The sequence below is a fragment of the Montipora capricornis genome, chromosome 12, assembly GCF_036669925.1.
Source record: "Montipora capricornis isolate CH-2021 chromosome 12, ASM3666992v2, whole genome shotgun sequence".
NCBI lineage: Eukaryota > Metazoa > Cnidaria > Anthozoa > Scleractinia > Acroporidae > Montipora > Montipora capricornis.
Window position 1 is genome coordinate 41829765 of NC_090894.1, and position 16180 is coordinate 41845944.

Below are 16180 nucleotides of genomic sequence, written 5' to 3' on the forward strand. Positions count from 1 at the left end.
GGCGTATTCGCCCTTGTCACACGGCGGCCACATTGTCCCGGGAGACCAAAAAGCTTTGTTTTACCACGCCAAGCCTCACCCCCATGGTTTCCACTGCGAGGCTTGGCGTGGTAAAACAAAGCTCTTTTGGTCTCCCGGGGCAATATGGCCGCCGTGTGACAAGGGCGAATTGGTTCAAGACTGTTCACTCGAAAGTCTTCCGCTATCTAATTACCAGTCGCTCGGACCAGTCTATCCATTGTCAAGAACGAGCACTGGAGGATTTGAGATGTGAACATATAGGGGAAGATAACAGCTCATCGATAAAGCTCGGGGCTGCTCTTAAGATCAGCGACTTTCCATACCCGGTTGGAAGACTTGCAAACAAATCCTTTCCTTTAAGAGTACTTCTAGCCAAGGAATCTTACGATTATGGGAAACTTTCTTCAATGTATGTTTGTAATCTACCGCATTGACCACCATTTTGAAAATTTAACTCCAAAGAAATATTTATCACGCAAATTTTGATCAGCGTAGTTCACTCAATAACTTATGCAAAATTATTCCGGGACTGGGCTGTACACAACTAAAACTTGGAAGATGCGATTCATACAACCTAAACGAATGCTTTCAGCGTGGGCCACTTAGAAACCCAAGCATATGACACGTTAAACTTTATTTCAAAATATCAATAAACTAACCTAAAATCGCGTCGCCAGTACAACTTTGCCTCAAGAAAATTTGCCGTCTCGTGAGCTCCTAATTCCCAAGTCCTAAGTACCCTGCTTTGCTCCATAAGCTTTCTCGCTCATGTGGTATTCGAACAGCAAACGAACTTAACTCTTGATTTTCAAGTGTCGCAAGGCTTTACTGTTAAGCAAACATTTCATTATTTTTGTTACATTAAAAAGTCTGGCCTCAAATCGAGGATGTGAAAAGCCAACATTACGGTGCATTCCAACATTCCAAAAAGGGCCATGACATCTATTCTATTGTTAATTTTTCATAACACGGAAACTTAAAATCCTACGCTCATTTTATGGACGCGTATATTTAGAGATTATGATCATGCATATGAAACTTGGCACCGAGACTTGCGAGCTTTAAAACAGAGGCTGTGTGAAGTCCTATCTGAGTCAGTTAAATCCAAAACTCGAACTTTTCCCTTGCATGTGCACCGCTATCCTCACTTTTCAGTGGCGCCGATAAACTGAAGCGAGGATGCAAAAACCTGTAATACACAGTCATCATGAGCAACCCTAAAGCAAAAAACATGTATATCACAACAAATCCCGCCACCTCGATTTGCCATGGTAAAAGCCTAGTTGTATTCGTAAACCACAGTATCGAGAAAATGACAATCTCGATGAACCCCAGGATGTAGTATTTTGCAGCCCACTTATAGGTACGACTCCCTTCCAAACTGAAGAAGGAGAAAAGATGGATGTAACACATCACAGCTCGAAAAAACTGCTGCTTGTATTTGCTGCCAGGGAAGAAATAAACCTTATGACGTTCCAGAAAGAATAAAACGATTACAAAGTGAAGTGACAGTGCGACGAAAAACCATTGTTTGAATTCTGTTGCAAAAAAAACCAGGATTAATATTCGAGACATTACCATAAAAGCCCGCCATGACCAAATGGAGAGATATCCGTACCATCGAAGCTGGCCCTTGTGTCGTTTCGAATCACGAAGACAACTGATGTAGTTAACACTGGCTCTAGAGTACGAAAAGAAAGAAAAGCAAATGGAAACGATTGTCCACAAGTCTTCAATCCTGTTAGCGTCCAAGGCCTCTACTGCGTGGCGAGACACGAGGACGTACATCTGCAGCATTAGCTGAGGAGCGTCTTCTGTGAAGGCCAAAATCATCTGCAGTAGCGCCAAATCAAGGCTCATTGCGATCAGCAGCTTGAAATCAAGAACTGTGGTTGCTTTCTTGCGCTTTATCCTGTAAGCTTTGACGAGAACTCTCCAATACCTTTAAAATAGAAAAAGGAAAGGAAGGAACTTTATTTAAGTGTCTAGTCGTTCTAGCGCTGAACCACTAATTGGGAACAAAGTTAAGTAAAATTAACAATTAACGCAAATCAAGTCAAATTTTGCTTTTTGAGGAGAGGAGACAACCAGAGTACCAGGAGAAAAGCTATCGGTGCCGAGTAGAGAACCAACAAACTCAACCCACATATGACGCCGAGTCTGGGAATAAAACCCGGGCCACATTGGTGGGAGGCGAGTGCTGTCACTCAGGCTAGTTAAGGCCTGGCTGAGACATAAGGGACCCCCCGCAGAGAATTTAGAAACACCTATCACAGAGTAAAACAAATTTTATTGTTCAATACATTGATCAAGTTTTCGTCATATGACTGTTTGCCAAATGACAATGCTTATCAGTACCACGTGACATCACTTGCCCTTTGACGCCACAAAATGAGTTTTCTAAAATGGGGGGAAGTTCCGCTTTATATTTTTGAAAACCCTTGCCAACAAACTAATAAGAAGAACTACGTAAATCATGTTCTGTTTTGTATGGTTAAATTTCTAATTTAAATCAGAGGAAATACAACCTTTTATGAAGTCACGTGACGGATTTCCATTACGGCATAAATAAGTTTAATGGCCCTGCTTACAAGGCTAATTCATAAATGGTACCCAAATAGTAAGAGACTGATACCAAAACAAAGTAGCTGAAATTCATTTAGTACTCCCAGGAGCCCATGAGTAGGAGCGAGGAACTCCCATACTAAGCCTATGCCACGGCATTTTTACAGCTACAGCTACAAGCTGTCGTTATTTAACCTTACTGAACGGTATGTAAGCGCAAGGAAGCGGTTTCCTCTCGTTTGCAGTGTCACTGTCCAAAGTGGAATCCCATTTCTCCAAGAAAAGTCTCTTGTGATTGTTCATCACACTGCGTTCGAGGATGTGGGCATCTCTTGGATAGAAATTGTGATCCGTGGACTTGGCATGCTGTTTGATTGTTGATTAGCTATTGCTCAGGCGACCTGGATCATGTTCAATTCGGCTCCGCGCGAGTTCCACGAGCGCTTACTCTCCCCGACGAAGGCGAACGAACAGTAGCGGCAACTCACTTGGTACACTATCCCTTGGACTCGGTCGACCGATGAATGAAGGAAGACAGAAGCCAACGAAAATGTGGGATGTGTCTATTGTGTTGAAACTTCTGAAATCTTTGTCACCAGTAGCCTCGCTGAGTTTAAAGGACCTTAGCCTCAAGCTGGTTATGCCTCTTAGTTTGGTTACTGCTCAGAGAAGACAAAATTTTCACCTGCTGGAACTAATGTCTAAGAGTGATTCAAACTTTGTGTTTACGTTTAATAAGCCTCTCAAGCAGTCTAAATCAAGAACGCCAGTGAAGCCTCTGGTTCTTAAGGCATACTCTCATGATGAACGTTTATGTGTATTTGCTACTTTAAATGAGTACCTTCAGAGGACTCGGACTCCGTGTTGATGGTTCTCAACTGTTAATCAGCCTTCGGAAACCACATAAAGCTGTATCACGAGATACAATGAGTAGGTGGATAAGATTTGTTATGCAGATGTCTGGAACTGATTTAAACATTTATAAAGAACATAGTACAACTGAAGCTTCAGTGTCTACTGCTCATCGGGAACAGGTGCCTATTCATGAGATTCTCAACAAAGCTGAGTGGTCATCTGCCCGTACGTGTGCCACTTATTATGACAAGAGGTTGGACACTTTAAAGGATAGTGTCTCTCATTTTGAGAAGGCTATTTTGAAACTGTAACGTACTTTCTTTCTTGTGGAACTTGTAATAAACAGCTTGATATTATGTATGTTAGTTGCCATTTGGCAACTATCTTGTTGCCCTGATGAGCCAACTTTGGCTTTGAAGTCTCATGGAATCTCTGGTCACGTGACAGTGAGGTAGAATTAAAAATTGAACGACACTTACCTGGAAGTGGAACTTCGATGAGAATTCTACCGATCTGTGGAGTGACCAAGAGAGGTCACTCCACAGATCGGTAGAATTCTCATCAAACTTCCACTTCCAGGTAAGTGTCGTTGAATTTTTAATTTTGTTGTGTAACAAAATTAATGTTTGTCACGCAACGTAGTGTGACACATCATCATGAAAATGTTTTCAGTTTTTTATATTTTGGTTGACCATAAATCAATGTCTTGTGTCATACATACCTCTCTACTATTCCTATAAGACACAAGTGTGTCCACGAGACAACTTTCCATCCACTCTCGGGCGGCTGTTTTAAGCGTTTCTCGTCTTCTTTGTGCCAAAAGAACGAGACGAGATTTGTAACCACGGATGGGAAAAATACCAGCATTACGGTGAAACTTCCCCACCAATAGTTTTGCCCTTTGGTGAAATGATCAGCTGCAACTTTAAGGTCAGTTCCGATGTCGGCAAAAAAGGCAACGATACTCCCAATGGTGAAGGCGAGGCTTAGCCATGTCACTTTTCCCCGTTTCCGCCATAATTCTGAGAAGTCCTTGTCCATTCGAAAATAAACACATTTTCTGAAGCGTTCTTTGGGAAGTAAATGTTTACTTCCAAAGCCAGTGTAATTATGTAAGAAAATCCCATTGTTATTTGAAAACCGTTCAGCCGGTGAAGCACTTGTGAGTGTGTTCTTAACAACAACTACTTTCTCACTCTGCTGAGTCAGTGCCACTCTCTGGTGATTATTTTCATAACCATTTAACAACGGCTGAGTGTTGGTCCAAAATCGGTTCTTATTAGTTTTTTTGGCAGCTTCTTCTTTATCTAATTCCATGAACACTTGTTCAAGAGCCTCAAGATCTTCGTTCGTAAAATCGTAAAATCGCGCAGGATTGACAAAATTTCCGTCTTCACACTCAACAGACCAGCCTCTTCGTACTTCCCCACGTATACCATCAACTTCATCTTTTATCGTTTCCGCGGAAACCGTCGACGTTTTGTAAGTTTTAATGGATTGCACCACATCACGAAGCAGTTGAAGCTCATCTTCTCTCAGCCTTGCCACGCGGAAGTCATCGTCGCTTACATTTCTCGTGGAAGGACGTGAGATTTTATGTCTAAGAGCTCTTAAATGTTGCTTTTGTTCTTCACTTAATTTCAGGCCTGATTGCCGAAGTTGAGACGCCGAATGATCCATGTTTTGAAGGCCGTTCTTAAGTTTAATATTGGACGCACAGAACTACGCACGGTGAAATCAATCGTGCATGAATCACGAGAATTAAATTACTACGGATAAATTCTTGTGCGTAGTTAATATTCTCCTGAAATATATTATCATTCCTTATTGGGAAAGTCCCTTTGTGAACGAAGCAAAACAAAAATTCCTCAGACACGTCCAGACGTGTGGGTGTACCACTGTGGCGGCCAGAAATCAACGAGAAGAGCTGGCTGGAGTTCAGTTTGCGATGGAAGCGCTTACTTTTCGCTTATGAGATAAAATACATGTGTATTCTCCTAATGTACTTGAAACGCTCAAACTGCTGAGATTGATAGGGATAGACATTTTTGTCAACCAAATAGCTGTCTCGCAAGATGACAATTCGAAACATTTCGAAACGAAAGACGTTATGGAACTGGAAACTTGAAAAAAGATTTATTTCTAGGTCATCTTCAACCGTGTATGATAAAAATCAGAAGACCCTGCGTTTTTGATGACGTCACTGTGAAAACCATCTACATGCTAAGGCACCATATGAAACACCAATTTTTTCTTAACAAGAAGCACTAATTATTGTCACGTAAAAACTCATCATAGCAACAGGCTATGGATCTTAAACATAATGTCACTTGAGATTTTCTTTCTAACTCATGGGTTGTGCGCAAACTTTTTCAAGAAATGGTACATGAAATCACTAGCTTTACCAAATATCATAAAATTCTCTTCTGGTTCCTGTGGGTACATATGCGTGGCGGTGGCCTAACCGGTGGGAAGGGGCACTTCACTGTCGTGCATGCTTTGAAACCGTACTCCGCTGGCCTAAGATGGTCACAAGAGTCAATTACTCAAGAATAAGGATATCTGGTATCAGGTTTGTCCCCATTAGCGTCAGAAAAATGCCTATATTCAAACCAATTTTTTGTGGGAAAATAAACAATAGACCTAATCTGCCAACACATTCAAAGCTCCCGGGGTTCAGATTCTTTGTGTCTTATGTCTTTGCATTGTAAGCTTCATTCACATTTAAATGATATGGAAATACTTGGAACAAAAAGTCTTATTCCAAAAGGAATTGAATTCGTACACCTTTGATTTAGCCGATTATTGTTTGGGGTGGCTCAAACCAGTTTCAAGACTTTGAAGAGACACTCTCTGTACACGTTTTGGTACTACTACGCCGTATCTCGAATTAACAATGTTATGGCACCATATGAAACATCGATTATTTCCAAACAAGATGCAGTCATTATTGCTCATATCTCAAGAACAAACTCGGTGACCCCCATTTTTTCTTGTTGAAAATGATCAGAAGGCCAAGATGAAACTTTCTGCAAAGTGTAAAAAATATCTGTACTGCAGATTCAGAGCCACTTAAAAAAATAATTAAAAATAAATTGATATAAGGTTTCTCTGAAACGACTGTACATAATTTTTTTTAAAATGGGTAACTGAGTTTGTTTTTGAGATAAGAACAACTTAAGACAAAATAAAGGGGCTTATCACAGGCCTTTTCCGTTCCCACGGTGACTTATTACATCACAATAGTGACCGCATCATCTTTTTCAGCAATAATTAATGTTTTCTATGGTACCATACCATTGCTGCTAATACGTGATACAACGTAGTAGTGCCAAACCTTCTAATAAGAACGTCACTTGAAAGTGTTGAAACTGAGTTAAGCCACCTTAATTTCCCGCAAAACTACTGATTGGGAGTAGGGCAATTGGGGTAAATCTTACTATCTGGTTATACAGATAATAATAATAATAATAATAATAATAATAATAATAATAATAATAATAATAATAATAATAATAATAATAATGGTGATGTTGATGATGATTATAAAGATAACGACAATGATAATAACAATGATATCTCAATTGATAATAATAGAAATCGATAGGTTTAAAGAGGAAGCAAAAGGCAGAAAAACAAAAGACAACACTACAAGTTGGAAGATGCGATTCATACAACCTTAACGAATGCTTTCAGCGTATGCCACTAAGAAACTCAAGCAAAGAACACGTTGAACTTCATTTCAGAATATCAACAAACTGACTCAAAATCACGTCACCAGTACGACTTTGTTTAAAAAAAAAATCTGTCATCACGTGACTTCATGATGACCCAATTCAAAGTGCCTTGTTTTTGCTACATAAACTTTATTTTTGTGACATTCTCACTCTTGCATTATTTGAACAGCAAACAAACGTAACTCTTGATTTTCAAGTGTCCCAAGCTTTATTGTTAAGGAAAGATTTTCGTTTGTTACATAAAAAATCTAGAGATTTCCCAAATAGCATTTATCCGTGACAAAATTTGGTACCGACACTTGCTGAGGGGGTGTGATCTCCGATCTGAGTTAGTTAAATCCAAAAATCGAACTTTTTACTTGAATCATTATCCGCATGTTCTGTGTCTGCAAGCTCAGACTTCAGTGGCGCCAACAAACTGAAGCGAGCACGTTTGAATCGAGGATGCAAAAACCTGTAATACGTTGTCATCATGAGCAACCCTAAAGCAAAAAACATGTATATCACAACAAATCCCGCCACCTCGATTTGCCATGGTAAAAGCCTAGTTGTATTCGTAAACCACAGAATCGAGAAAGTGATAATCTCGATGAACCCCAGGATGTAGTATTTCACAGCCCACTTATAGGTACGACTCCCTTCCAAACAGAAGAAGCAGAAAAGATGGATGTAAGACATCACAACCCGAAAAAACTGCTGCTTGTATTTGCTGTCTGGGAAAAAATAAACCTCATGATGTTCAAGAAAGAATAAAACGATTACAAAGTGAAGTGACATTGCGACGAAAAACCAGAGTTTGAATTCTGTTGCAAAGAAAACCAGGATTAATATTCGAGACACTATCATAAAAGCCCGCCATGACCAAATAGAGAGATATCCGTACCATCGAAGCTGGCCCTTGTGTCGTTTCGAATCACGAAGACAACTGATGTAGTTAACAGTGGCTCTAGAGTACGAAAAGAAGGAAAAGCAAATAGAAAGGATTGTCCACAAGTCTTGAATCCTATTGGCGTCCAAGGCCTCTACTGCGTGGCGAGAAACGAGGACGTACATTTGTAGCATGAGTTGAGGGGCGTCTTCTGTGAAGGCCAAAATCATCTGCAGTAGCGCCAAATCAAGGTTCATCGCGATAAGCAGCTTGAAATCAATAACTCTCACTGTTTTCTTGCGCTTTATCCTGTAAGCTTTGACGAGAACTCTCCAGTACCTTTAAGAGAAAAAGAAGGAAAATCTTAATTGGAAAAAAAACGGAGCTTGTACCAACTAGCGCAATTTGCCTCTCGACTGATATAACGGGGTATAAGGTACCGAAACAGAATAAAGGGGAGATAGAATAGAATAACAAAGAACGGACAGAAATCCTAGTCACACCATACTAATGCTTAATTAGTCGCTTGAAACGCTGTGAACTGAGAAGCAAAATCGCTCTCGGTGAAGGGTATGATGCAGTTCTTGGATGGGTGCCAATTTGTGACATGTTGCTGAAGCGGACATGAGGGGGAGACGGGGCGAAAGAGCATTTGATAGATGCCAAGTAACCTGAGCTTTGAATGAAAGTGAGGTGTGAGGTGACCTTAACGCTTTTCTAAAGCTTAAATTTGGAACTAGTTCACAGGTCGAACAATTTCATTGATTCTTTGAGAAAACTGAACAGTCCAAAACATTTGTAGCCTCATGGCATTGCAACAGTCTGACTGCACGGGTCCTTTGAAGCCCCAGGATGTAGTGACGACAGCTAAAAGACCCTTAATTTTTCGAAAATTTAAGGTAGCTCTGAATTGGCTCCCAAAAATCTTTTAAAATTTTTCAGATACTTCTATCTCAGATTGCTAACTACTATTGTGCAATTAAAAATGGAGATCACCAAGTTCATTTTTGAGATGTAAGCAAGTGAAAACGAAACATAGGGTGTTTTTCGAGAGCTTCCATGTTGCCGTGGTAACGTATTACGTCACAATAGCGGGCGCATTTTGTTACGCAATTCATTTGGTGCCATAACATTGCTGTTACATGATGCAGTGTTGTAGTAGTAACAAACCGTGTAATAAGAAGGTCTCTTAAAGTAATGAAAATGATTTCAGCCATCTTGAATAAGAGTGGCTATTCTCAAACGTATAGGTAATAACCCCTCAAGCACGACTGCATTTTAGCTGGCAAGATCTGGTTTCATGGGAAAATCAATCTAAATATAATTTGGTCTGCAAAAACTTCGTTCCACAAATACATTGAAGTTGTACACTCCTATTCATTGGCTCCTGACTCCACTTTCTTCAAGAGTTTCCACATAACTTGAGTCACTGAGAGACCAGTTGAAGAGATATGTGACTTGATCAAGAAAGAGATGAAGCTTAGGTAACATGCAACAAAATGGAGCAAAAGTAAACGTTTGAATGAAAACATCCTTTAATACTATTGCCTTTCTCTTACACAGTCTTTCCGAAGCTGAAAAGTAGCCGTTGTTTTCACGAGCATTTTTCAGCGGATTTTGCTAAAAGCAGGCCTGCGGCCCAGCGGCCCGCGGCCCACGGCCCGCCACGGCCCAGCGCTCCGCGGCCCACGGCCCGCCACGGCCCGGCGGCCCGGTGGCCCAGAGGCCCTTACAGTTTTGTTGTCCAGCGGTAAATCCACGCGCATGCACAGATTTGCATCGGGTTTGGGCGTAACATGCAACGGCCCACGGCCCACGGCCCGCCACGGCCCAGCGGCCCGCGGCCCACGGCCCGCGACGGCCCGGCGGCCCGGAAGCCCTGACAGTTTTGTTGTCCAGCGGTAAATCCACGCGCATGCACAGATTTGCATCGGGTTTGGGCGCGCAAATGAAAGACGGTAAGTTTGAATTCGTTTACCATTTTAATAATCCTTTTCCATCCTTTCTTTCGTTGCATGTTTCTAAGTGAAAACCGTTGTCATTCGCTGTTGTTTTTGTCTGTTTACAACAACAAACAGAAACAAGGTTTCAAATGATTAAAATGGTAAACGAATTCAAACTCACCGTCGTCCATTTTGCACGCCGAAACCCGATGCAGAACTGTGCATGCGCGTGGATTTACCGCTGGACAAAAAAATGTGGAAAATCAAGACTGGGATACCGGGCCTTCGGGCCTCCGGGCCGCCGGGCCGTCGCGGGCCGTGGCCCAAGGGCCGCTGGGCCTTCGGGCCGCCGGGCCGCTGGGCCGCGGGCCTGCTTTTAGCAAAACCCTTTTTCAGCCACGGCTTACGAATGACGAGCTGAATGTAACGGCATTAATGTTTATCACGCAACGTTAGCGTGACACATCATCAAAATGCCTTGAGATATTCAAATGCCAAAAGAATTTGTTGTGTCATACGTACCTCTCTACTATTCCTATAAGACACAAGTGTGTCCACTTAACAGCCACCCATCCACTCTCGGGGGCATTTTTCAAGCGTTTCTCGTCTTCTTTGTACCAAAAGAACGAGACAAGATTTGTAACCACGGATGGGAAAAATACCAGCATTACGGTGAAACTTCCCCACCAATAGTTTTGTCCTTGGGTGAAATGATCAGCTGCAACTTTGAGGTCAGTTCCGATGTCTGCAAAAAATGCAATGATACCCCCAATGGTGAAAGCGAGGCTTAGCCATGTTACGTTACCCCGTTTCCGCCATAATTCTGAGAAGTCCTTTTCCATTCTTCGAGGAAGCATCTTTAAGTTGTTTATAACCAAATAAACAGCTTGTCTGAAGCGTTCTTTGGGTGGTATATGTTTACTTCTAAGGCCAGTGTAATTATGTGAGAAAATTCCTTTTCGTGAATGAAAATTGTCATGCTTTGAAAACCGTTCAGGCAAAGCACTTGTAAGTGTGTTCTTAACAACAACTACTTTCTCACTCTGCCGAGTAATTGCCACTCTCAGACCATAACTCTGGTGATTATTTTCATAACCATTTAACAACGGCTGAGTGTTGTTGCAAAATGGGTTCTTATTAGTTTTTTCGGCAGCTTCTTCTTTATCTAATTCCATGCACACTTGTTCAAGAGCCTCAACATCTTCCTTCGTAACACGAACGTAAAATCGCGCAGGATTGACAAAATTTCCGTCTTCAGGACTTGAAGGATAATTACTATCAACAGACCAGCCTTTTCTCACTTTCCTACGTATACCATCAACTTCATCTCCGATAGTTTCCGCGGAAACCGTCTCGTAAGTTTTAAAGGATTGCACCACATCACGAAGCAGTTGAAGCTCATCTTCTCTCAAACTTGCTACGATATCATTGTCAATGTTTTCGTCGACTAAATTCCTCGTGGAAGGACGTGAAATTTGACGTCTCAGAGCTCTTACATTTTTCCTCTGTTCTTCACTTAATTTCAGGCCTAATTCCCGAAGTTGAAGCGGCGACTGATCCATGTTGGTCATGTTAAGAAGGCCGTTCTTGCGTTCAATATTGGACGCACGGTGAAATCAGGCATGCATTTAATCACGAGCATTAATACGGATAAATCCTTGTACGTAGTTAACATTCTCCTGAAATAAATTATCATTCCTCATGGGAAAGTCCCTTTGAGACCGAAACAAAACAAAAATTCCTGCGTAGGTTGCCATAAGTAATATGATGACTCATGCTTATTTACATGATTACGACTGCAAAAAATACTCAGCGTGCGTGACAGTCTTCTTTCACCAATCGCTGAAGTTGCTCTCCGCAGTCGATAGATAGTACAAACACAAGCCTTTCGGTCTAAAGGAAAAAGTGTATTCTTCAAATGAACACATTTGCCTTATCCAACGGGAAGAGTGAAAGCCGTCGAGGCGCCCTAAGCTCGGTGTGACGAACAACCAACATGGCCGACAAAAATATAAGGATTTGTATGGCAATCCCGCGGGATAAAAGACTTAATTTGAGAAGGTAATCATATGAAAAAAATTTCAGTTAAAAAGCAAATAGATCCTTGATAGAATATACATTTAAAACTTATAATTATGACTGAAACGAGTTTGAATACGGTCGCAAGTGGCCATTTAAGATTAGGTTCACCTTGTTATGAGAAAAATTAAGTATTGGAAAGTAACGCGAAGGAGGATGTAGAATTTCCCAATAAAGGTAATTAACGCGATTGAGACACAGTTGGTGGTGACCACTGAAACAAATTCATTTAACATTGGATGCAAAAAAATCACTGAAAAAACGGAGTCCTCTTATCAACAAAACAGTCCTCAAACAAACTCTACTTATGTACGGGTTAGCGGAAAGAAAGAAAGCTTGTGCGTTATTTTATTGTTTTTTTGGGTGTCATAATATCTGAAAATGTTTCAAAATTAGGGTTAAAATAGATAGAAATTAGGAGCGCGGAAATTAACGCTGCACTTAATTAACATCGCGGAATAACGCTCTACATTCAACGATTCGCGTTAATTTCATGGAGCGTTACTTTCCTATAATAAGGTAGTCAGGCTATTGCTCTACTTGTCTCAAAACTGACTAACAAAACAATCCGCCACTTTATTTGAGCGTATTAAGTGACTCTGAAGATTATTTCACTCAGGTTTCGAAACACTTGTGGTTTCCCAGAAACCTTGAGTGATCCCAATTGTCCTTCTCTGGACTCCACCGAATCGGAATATCCAATTCTTCCAGGGTCTGTTCTTTGAAGTGTGTCACGCAATTAGGAGTGTCGCGCGATCAGCATGTGTTGTGACATTACCAACCATGTGACTTAGAATTGCGTGACAACAAAGCAGAAAATTCAAAGGAGTTTTCTTTACAGTGTTTAATAAGAAACATAAATAATTCTTTTACACTTTTTTTTTGATAAATAAAGTTTATAAATATTCCTGCTAATCAAGTAACCACCTTCATTAATTTAACGGATAAATCAGTTACCATTCTTCTGCTACTTTCATTAAAAACCCATTTCGTTCGGATGGAATTCTAGTATTTTGAACTACTCGTAGATTTTTAAGTCGGAAGCTTACGTTGACGATAGCAAACGACTGCGTTGATGTCATTCCAAAATACAACTTCGAGTAAATGGTATAGTTGATATGTGGGTAGAAATACCATACGTTATTAAAAACTGAACTACGGATATCAGATTTCCAGCACTTTCATTGGCTCGCCGGACGCAAGCTCTCAGTTCATATACCTGCTGTACCTAATATGGTCAAGGAACGCGTCAGCAATAAAGCGAGCTGAAGACATTTTTGCAGCTCTGGAAAAAAATGGCCGACAAAAGCAATTTTAGGCCGTAATTGACCGGGGCAGAAATCGATGCTTCAGTGGAATAGTTGTTAATCCTGGAGTTTTTAATAAAACAATTATTCTACTCGGGCTTGCTGGATATAAAATTATTAAAACCAACGCGACGCGGTTATCTATCACTTCATATCCAGAGCGCCTTCGTAGAATAGTTCTTAAATAAACTGGTATAAAGACGGTCGGACCAAGGTGGAAAAAACGAATTCTCAAGGAAACTACAATTTATTCATTTCGCGTCCTTTTTAAGAAGACGAGGAAAATGAAAAATTGATTGCGATTGTTCAGATCGTGCAGAGCCACTGTTGTGGAAGTAACACTCTCCATGCTATCAACGACATCGTTTAGTACGCGGCTCCCTATTTTGCCTTATGTACAGTAATCCAAGACAGTTTTGGATACTGAAATCCCCGCTGTGGATTCCAGATTACAAGATCAGAATTCCAGATTCCAGATTGGTAGCCTTCTGTTTCCCGACGAGACCAGATTTCAGATTTTTGTGGGATTCCAAAGCCCAGGATTCCTTTTTCCCGAATCCAATTTAGTTTCAATGGGGCGATCCCAAGTGGATAGAGACTGCGGTCGTCCGCTACGATTTAAAAAAATACATTAAATGCAATAAACTAGAGAACCTTTTTTGACAAATGTTTGCTATGCTTAATACATAAACGCTGAAGCGATTAACCCCTATCTACAAATTTCATTAATGGCATCTATAAGGTCAAGATATCAAGTTCAAAGAATATCTAGTGCTGTCTAATAAAGTAAGGGTGTTATTTAAAAGAAAGTCATGGAGATACTCTAAAACATGTTTGAAAAGAGCAAAAGGAAAGTCTGAAAATACCAAAACTCGGGAAAACAAAAGCTTTTTATGGTTGAGTCCAGTAAAACAAAATCAAATGACTCATGTAAGTTATTGGAGCTAGGCGCAGAGTGCGCGATGAGCCAATAAGAATCAGACCGATTACGTGTCTCTTCAATTCAGAGAGTGGGAAATCGGTTTTGGACCTGCTTCCCATTGGTTGGGAAGGCACAATGAAGTTTTTAGGCCAACCAATAAGCGTAGGAAGACGAAACTTCGATCTCCACCTCAGTAAACAATTCAGGGACACCCAACGAGAATATAGTTCAAAAACACTATTTTAGTATTTAAACGGTAGATATGGGCATATTTTTAACTCTTAAAATTTTCTCATCTGTTTGGATTTCCTAGCTGAAAAGCTGAAAGTCTAGTGATCGGAAAATTATAGGGATCAAAACTTATCTTTTAGAAAATTTCAGCCAGAAAAAAGGCTCTCGAAAGTTCTAGGTGACCTTTTTAGGATAAAAATTCGTTTAAAGTGGGCAAGTATACCATTTTTTAGATGTTCAAAAATCCTAGGACAGGCAGGCAAGCAAGAAATTTTACAACAAATGTTCCGAAAATTCTAGATCTCAAATTGTCTTCCGAACAGGCATTGAAAAATTCACGAAGGGTGCCCCTGACAATTGTGCTATTTACTGAAAAGAAGAAAATCTAGACAGCCCTTCACCCAACCAAACACCGAATGACGTTAAAAAAGTAAACCTTAATTAATTTTACAATATTGACATTAAAAGAAAAAATTTCTCCTTGTTTGTACAAATATACATGTATTAATACATCCCAAAGTTCGCCAAAGTTTTATTTTGTAATAGGTCTTGAGAATATTATCCTGCAAAGGGCGGCATCTCATTTGCCAAAAAGAGAAGGTTATAATGGAAATCTCCCATTCTCTTCTTCCCAAATCAGCAGAGGGTAGAGTTGTTCGACGCTTCGTCCCCCCTCCCTTGTCATTGATGTGCCGACCCGAGGTTTATTGGCTGTTAAGGAAACGATGACGTCTTTTGTTCGGTGGTTGGGGAAATTAAAATAAAACGAACTTTGAAATCAATGTTTGCAAACAGTCAACAGAGCTATAATGAAGTGAATAGCGATAGTTACGTAAAAAGCGATAATTCTGTTTGAGGAAAGGCAAATTTGCACGCAAGCGGCTGGGACTCACACGGCCGGAGGCCTTATCGCGGTTTCAAGTAACGTGAGAGTATTACTACTTCCACCCCTCTCCGGACGGAATGCTGGCCCATCGCAGGGCTTTCCCCCAGCGGTATGCAGCCGGTACCCGACAGTGCAGAGAAAAGTTTTTTGTTAAATTGAAAGTAAAACTTTCCTTAATTTTATCCAATGTTGACACTGTTACGATCAAGCATACTGTTATATTGACTGTGATATCTTACACAAAATGGAAACTTCTTTTGGGAGCCACGTGCGCAAAGATACATTTCCCTGGATGACATTTGAAAAAAAAAAGCGAGTACTTGAGACCAAAAGGCAAGGCGAGGTTGAATATTTACTGTTTACCAGGCGTTTCGATTGTCCAGGAGCCGAGAATCTGAAGAGAATGATGCTTCCAAGCGTGTCTTCTGATGCATCCAAACCAAAATCTGCCTTGCTTATCAATGTTTTTCTTGGTAGGTAGCCATGCCTTTAGATGTTAGTAGAAGCGATGACAACACACTGCATAAAGTCGGCTTCCACTTTTCCACTTTTTTGAACTTGAAGACTCCTAGCCCGCCTCCAACGGTGAGCGAAGTTTGCATCGAAACCACCATTGTCGTCCATCAATTAAAAATTGACAAAGCCATTCGCATCACAGGAGCCCTTTAAAAACTGAATGTCATCTAGCGCGATATCCCCAGTGTAACCTCGACCCCTCGTGCCCTCAAAAACAATCTGAAACGAGTCAACAACAAAATTTGTTCGT

The 16180-nt window shown here is 40.7% G+C and overlaps 3 protein-coding genes across 6 annotated transcripts in view; all 3 read right to left on the bottom strand.

Moving 5' to 3' along the window:
- Nucleotides 1–643: 643 nt before the first annotated feature.
- On the bottom strand, nt 644–5216 carry LOC138026674 (XK-related protein 8-like). 2 transcript variants are annotated; one of them, XM_068874116.1, is made up of 3 exons: nt 4163–5216; nt 1600–1963; nt 1088–1238 (listed from the first exon to the last, which is right to left on the bottom strand). In XM_068874116.1, the coding sequence occupies exons 1-3, from the start codon at nt 5119–5121 to the stop codon at nt 1227–1229; spliced, it is 1335 nt and encodes a 444-aa protein (XP_068730217.1). In that variant the 5' UTR covers nt 5122–5216; the 3' UTR covers nt 1088–1226. The 2 variants fall into 2 exon arrangements, with proteins under 2 accessions (XP_068730215.1, XP_068730217.1); XM_068874114.1 differs by having other exon boundaries at nt 644–1963; nt 4163–5214.
- Nucleotides 5217–7367: 2151 nt separating this feature from the next.
- LOC138026116 (XK-related protein 6-like) lies at nt 7368–12749 on the bottom strand. Its single transcript, XM_068873316.1, has 2 exons — nt 10512–12749; nt 7368–8385 (listed from the first exon to the last, which is right to left on the bottom strand). The coding sequence occupies exons 1-2, from the start codon at nt 11558–11560 to the stop codon at nt 7512–7514; spliced, it is 1923 nt and encodes a 640-aa protein (XP_068729417.1). The 5' UTR covers nt 11561–12749; the 3' UTR covers nt 7368–7511.
- A 148-nt stretch (nt 12750–12897) lies between these two features.
- LOC138026117 (meprin A subunit beta-like) overlaps nt 12898–16180 on the bottom strand; it is a 25829-nt gene continuing 22546 nt past the window's right edge. For all 3 annotated transcript variants that reach the window (XM_068873317.1, XM_068873319.1, XM_068873318.1), the window contains exon 12: nt 12898–16149. In XM_068873317.1, the coding sequence (XP_068729418.1) occupies nt 16042–16149 (108 nt within the window). In that variant the 3' untranslated portion in view covers nt 12898–16041. The remainder of the gene's footprint in view (nt 16150–16180) is intronic.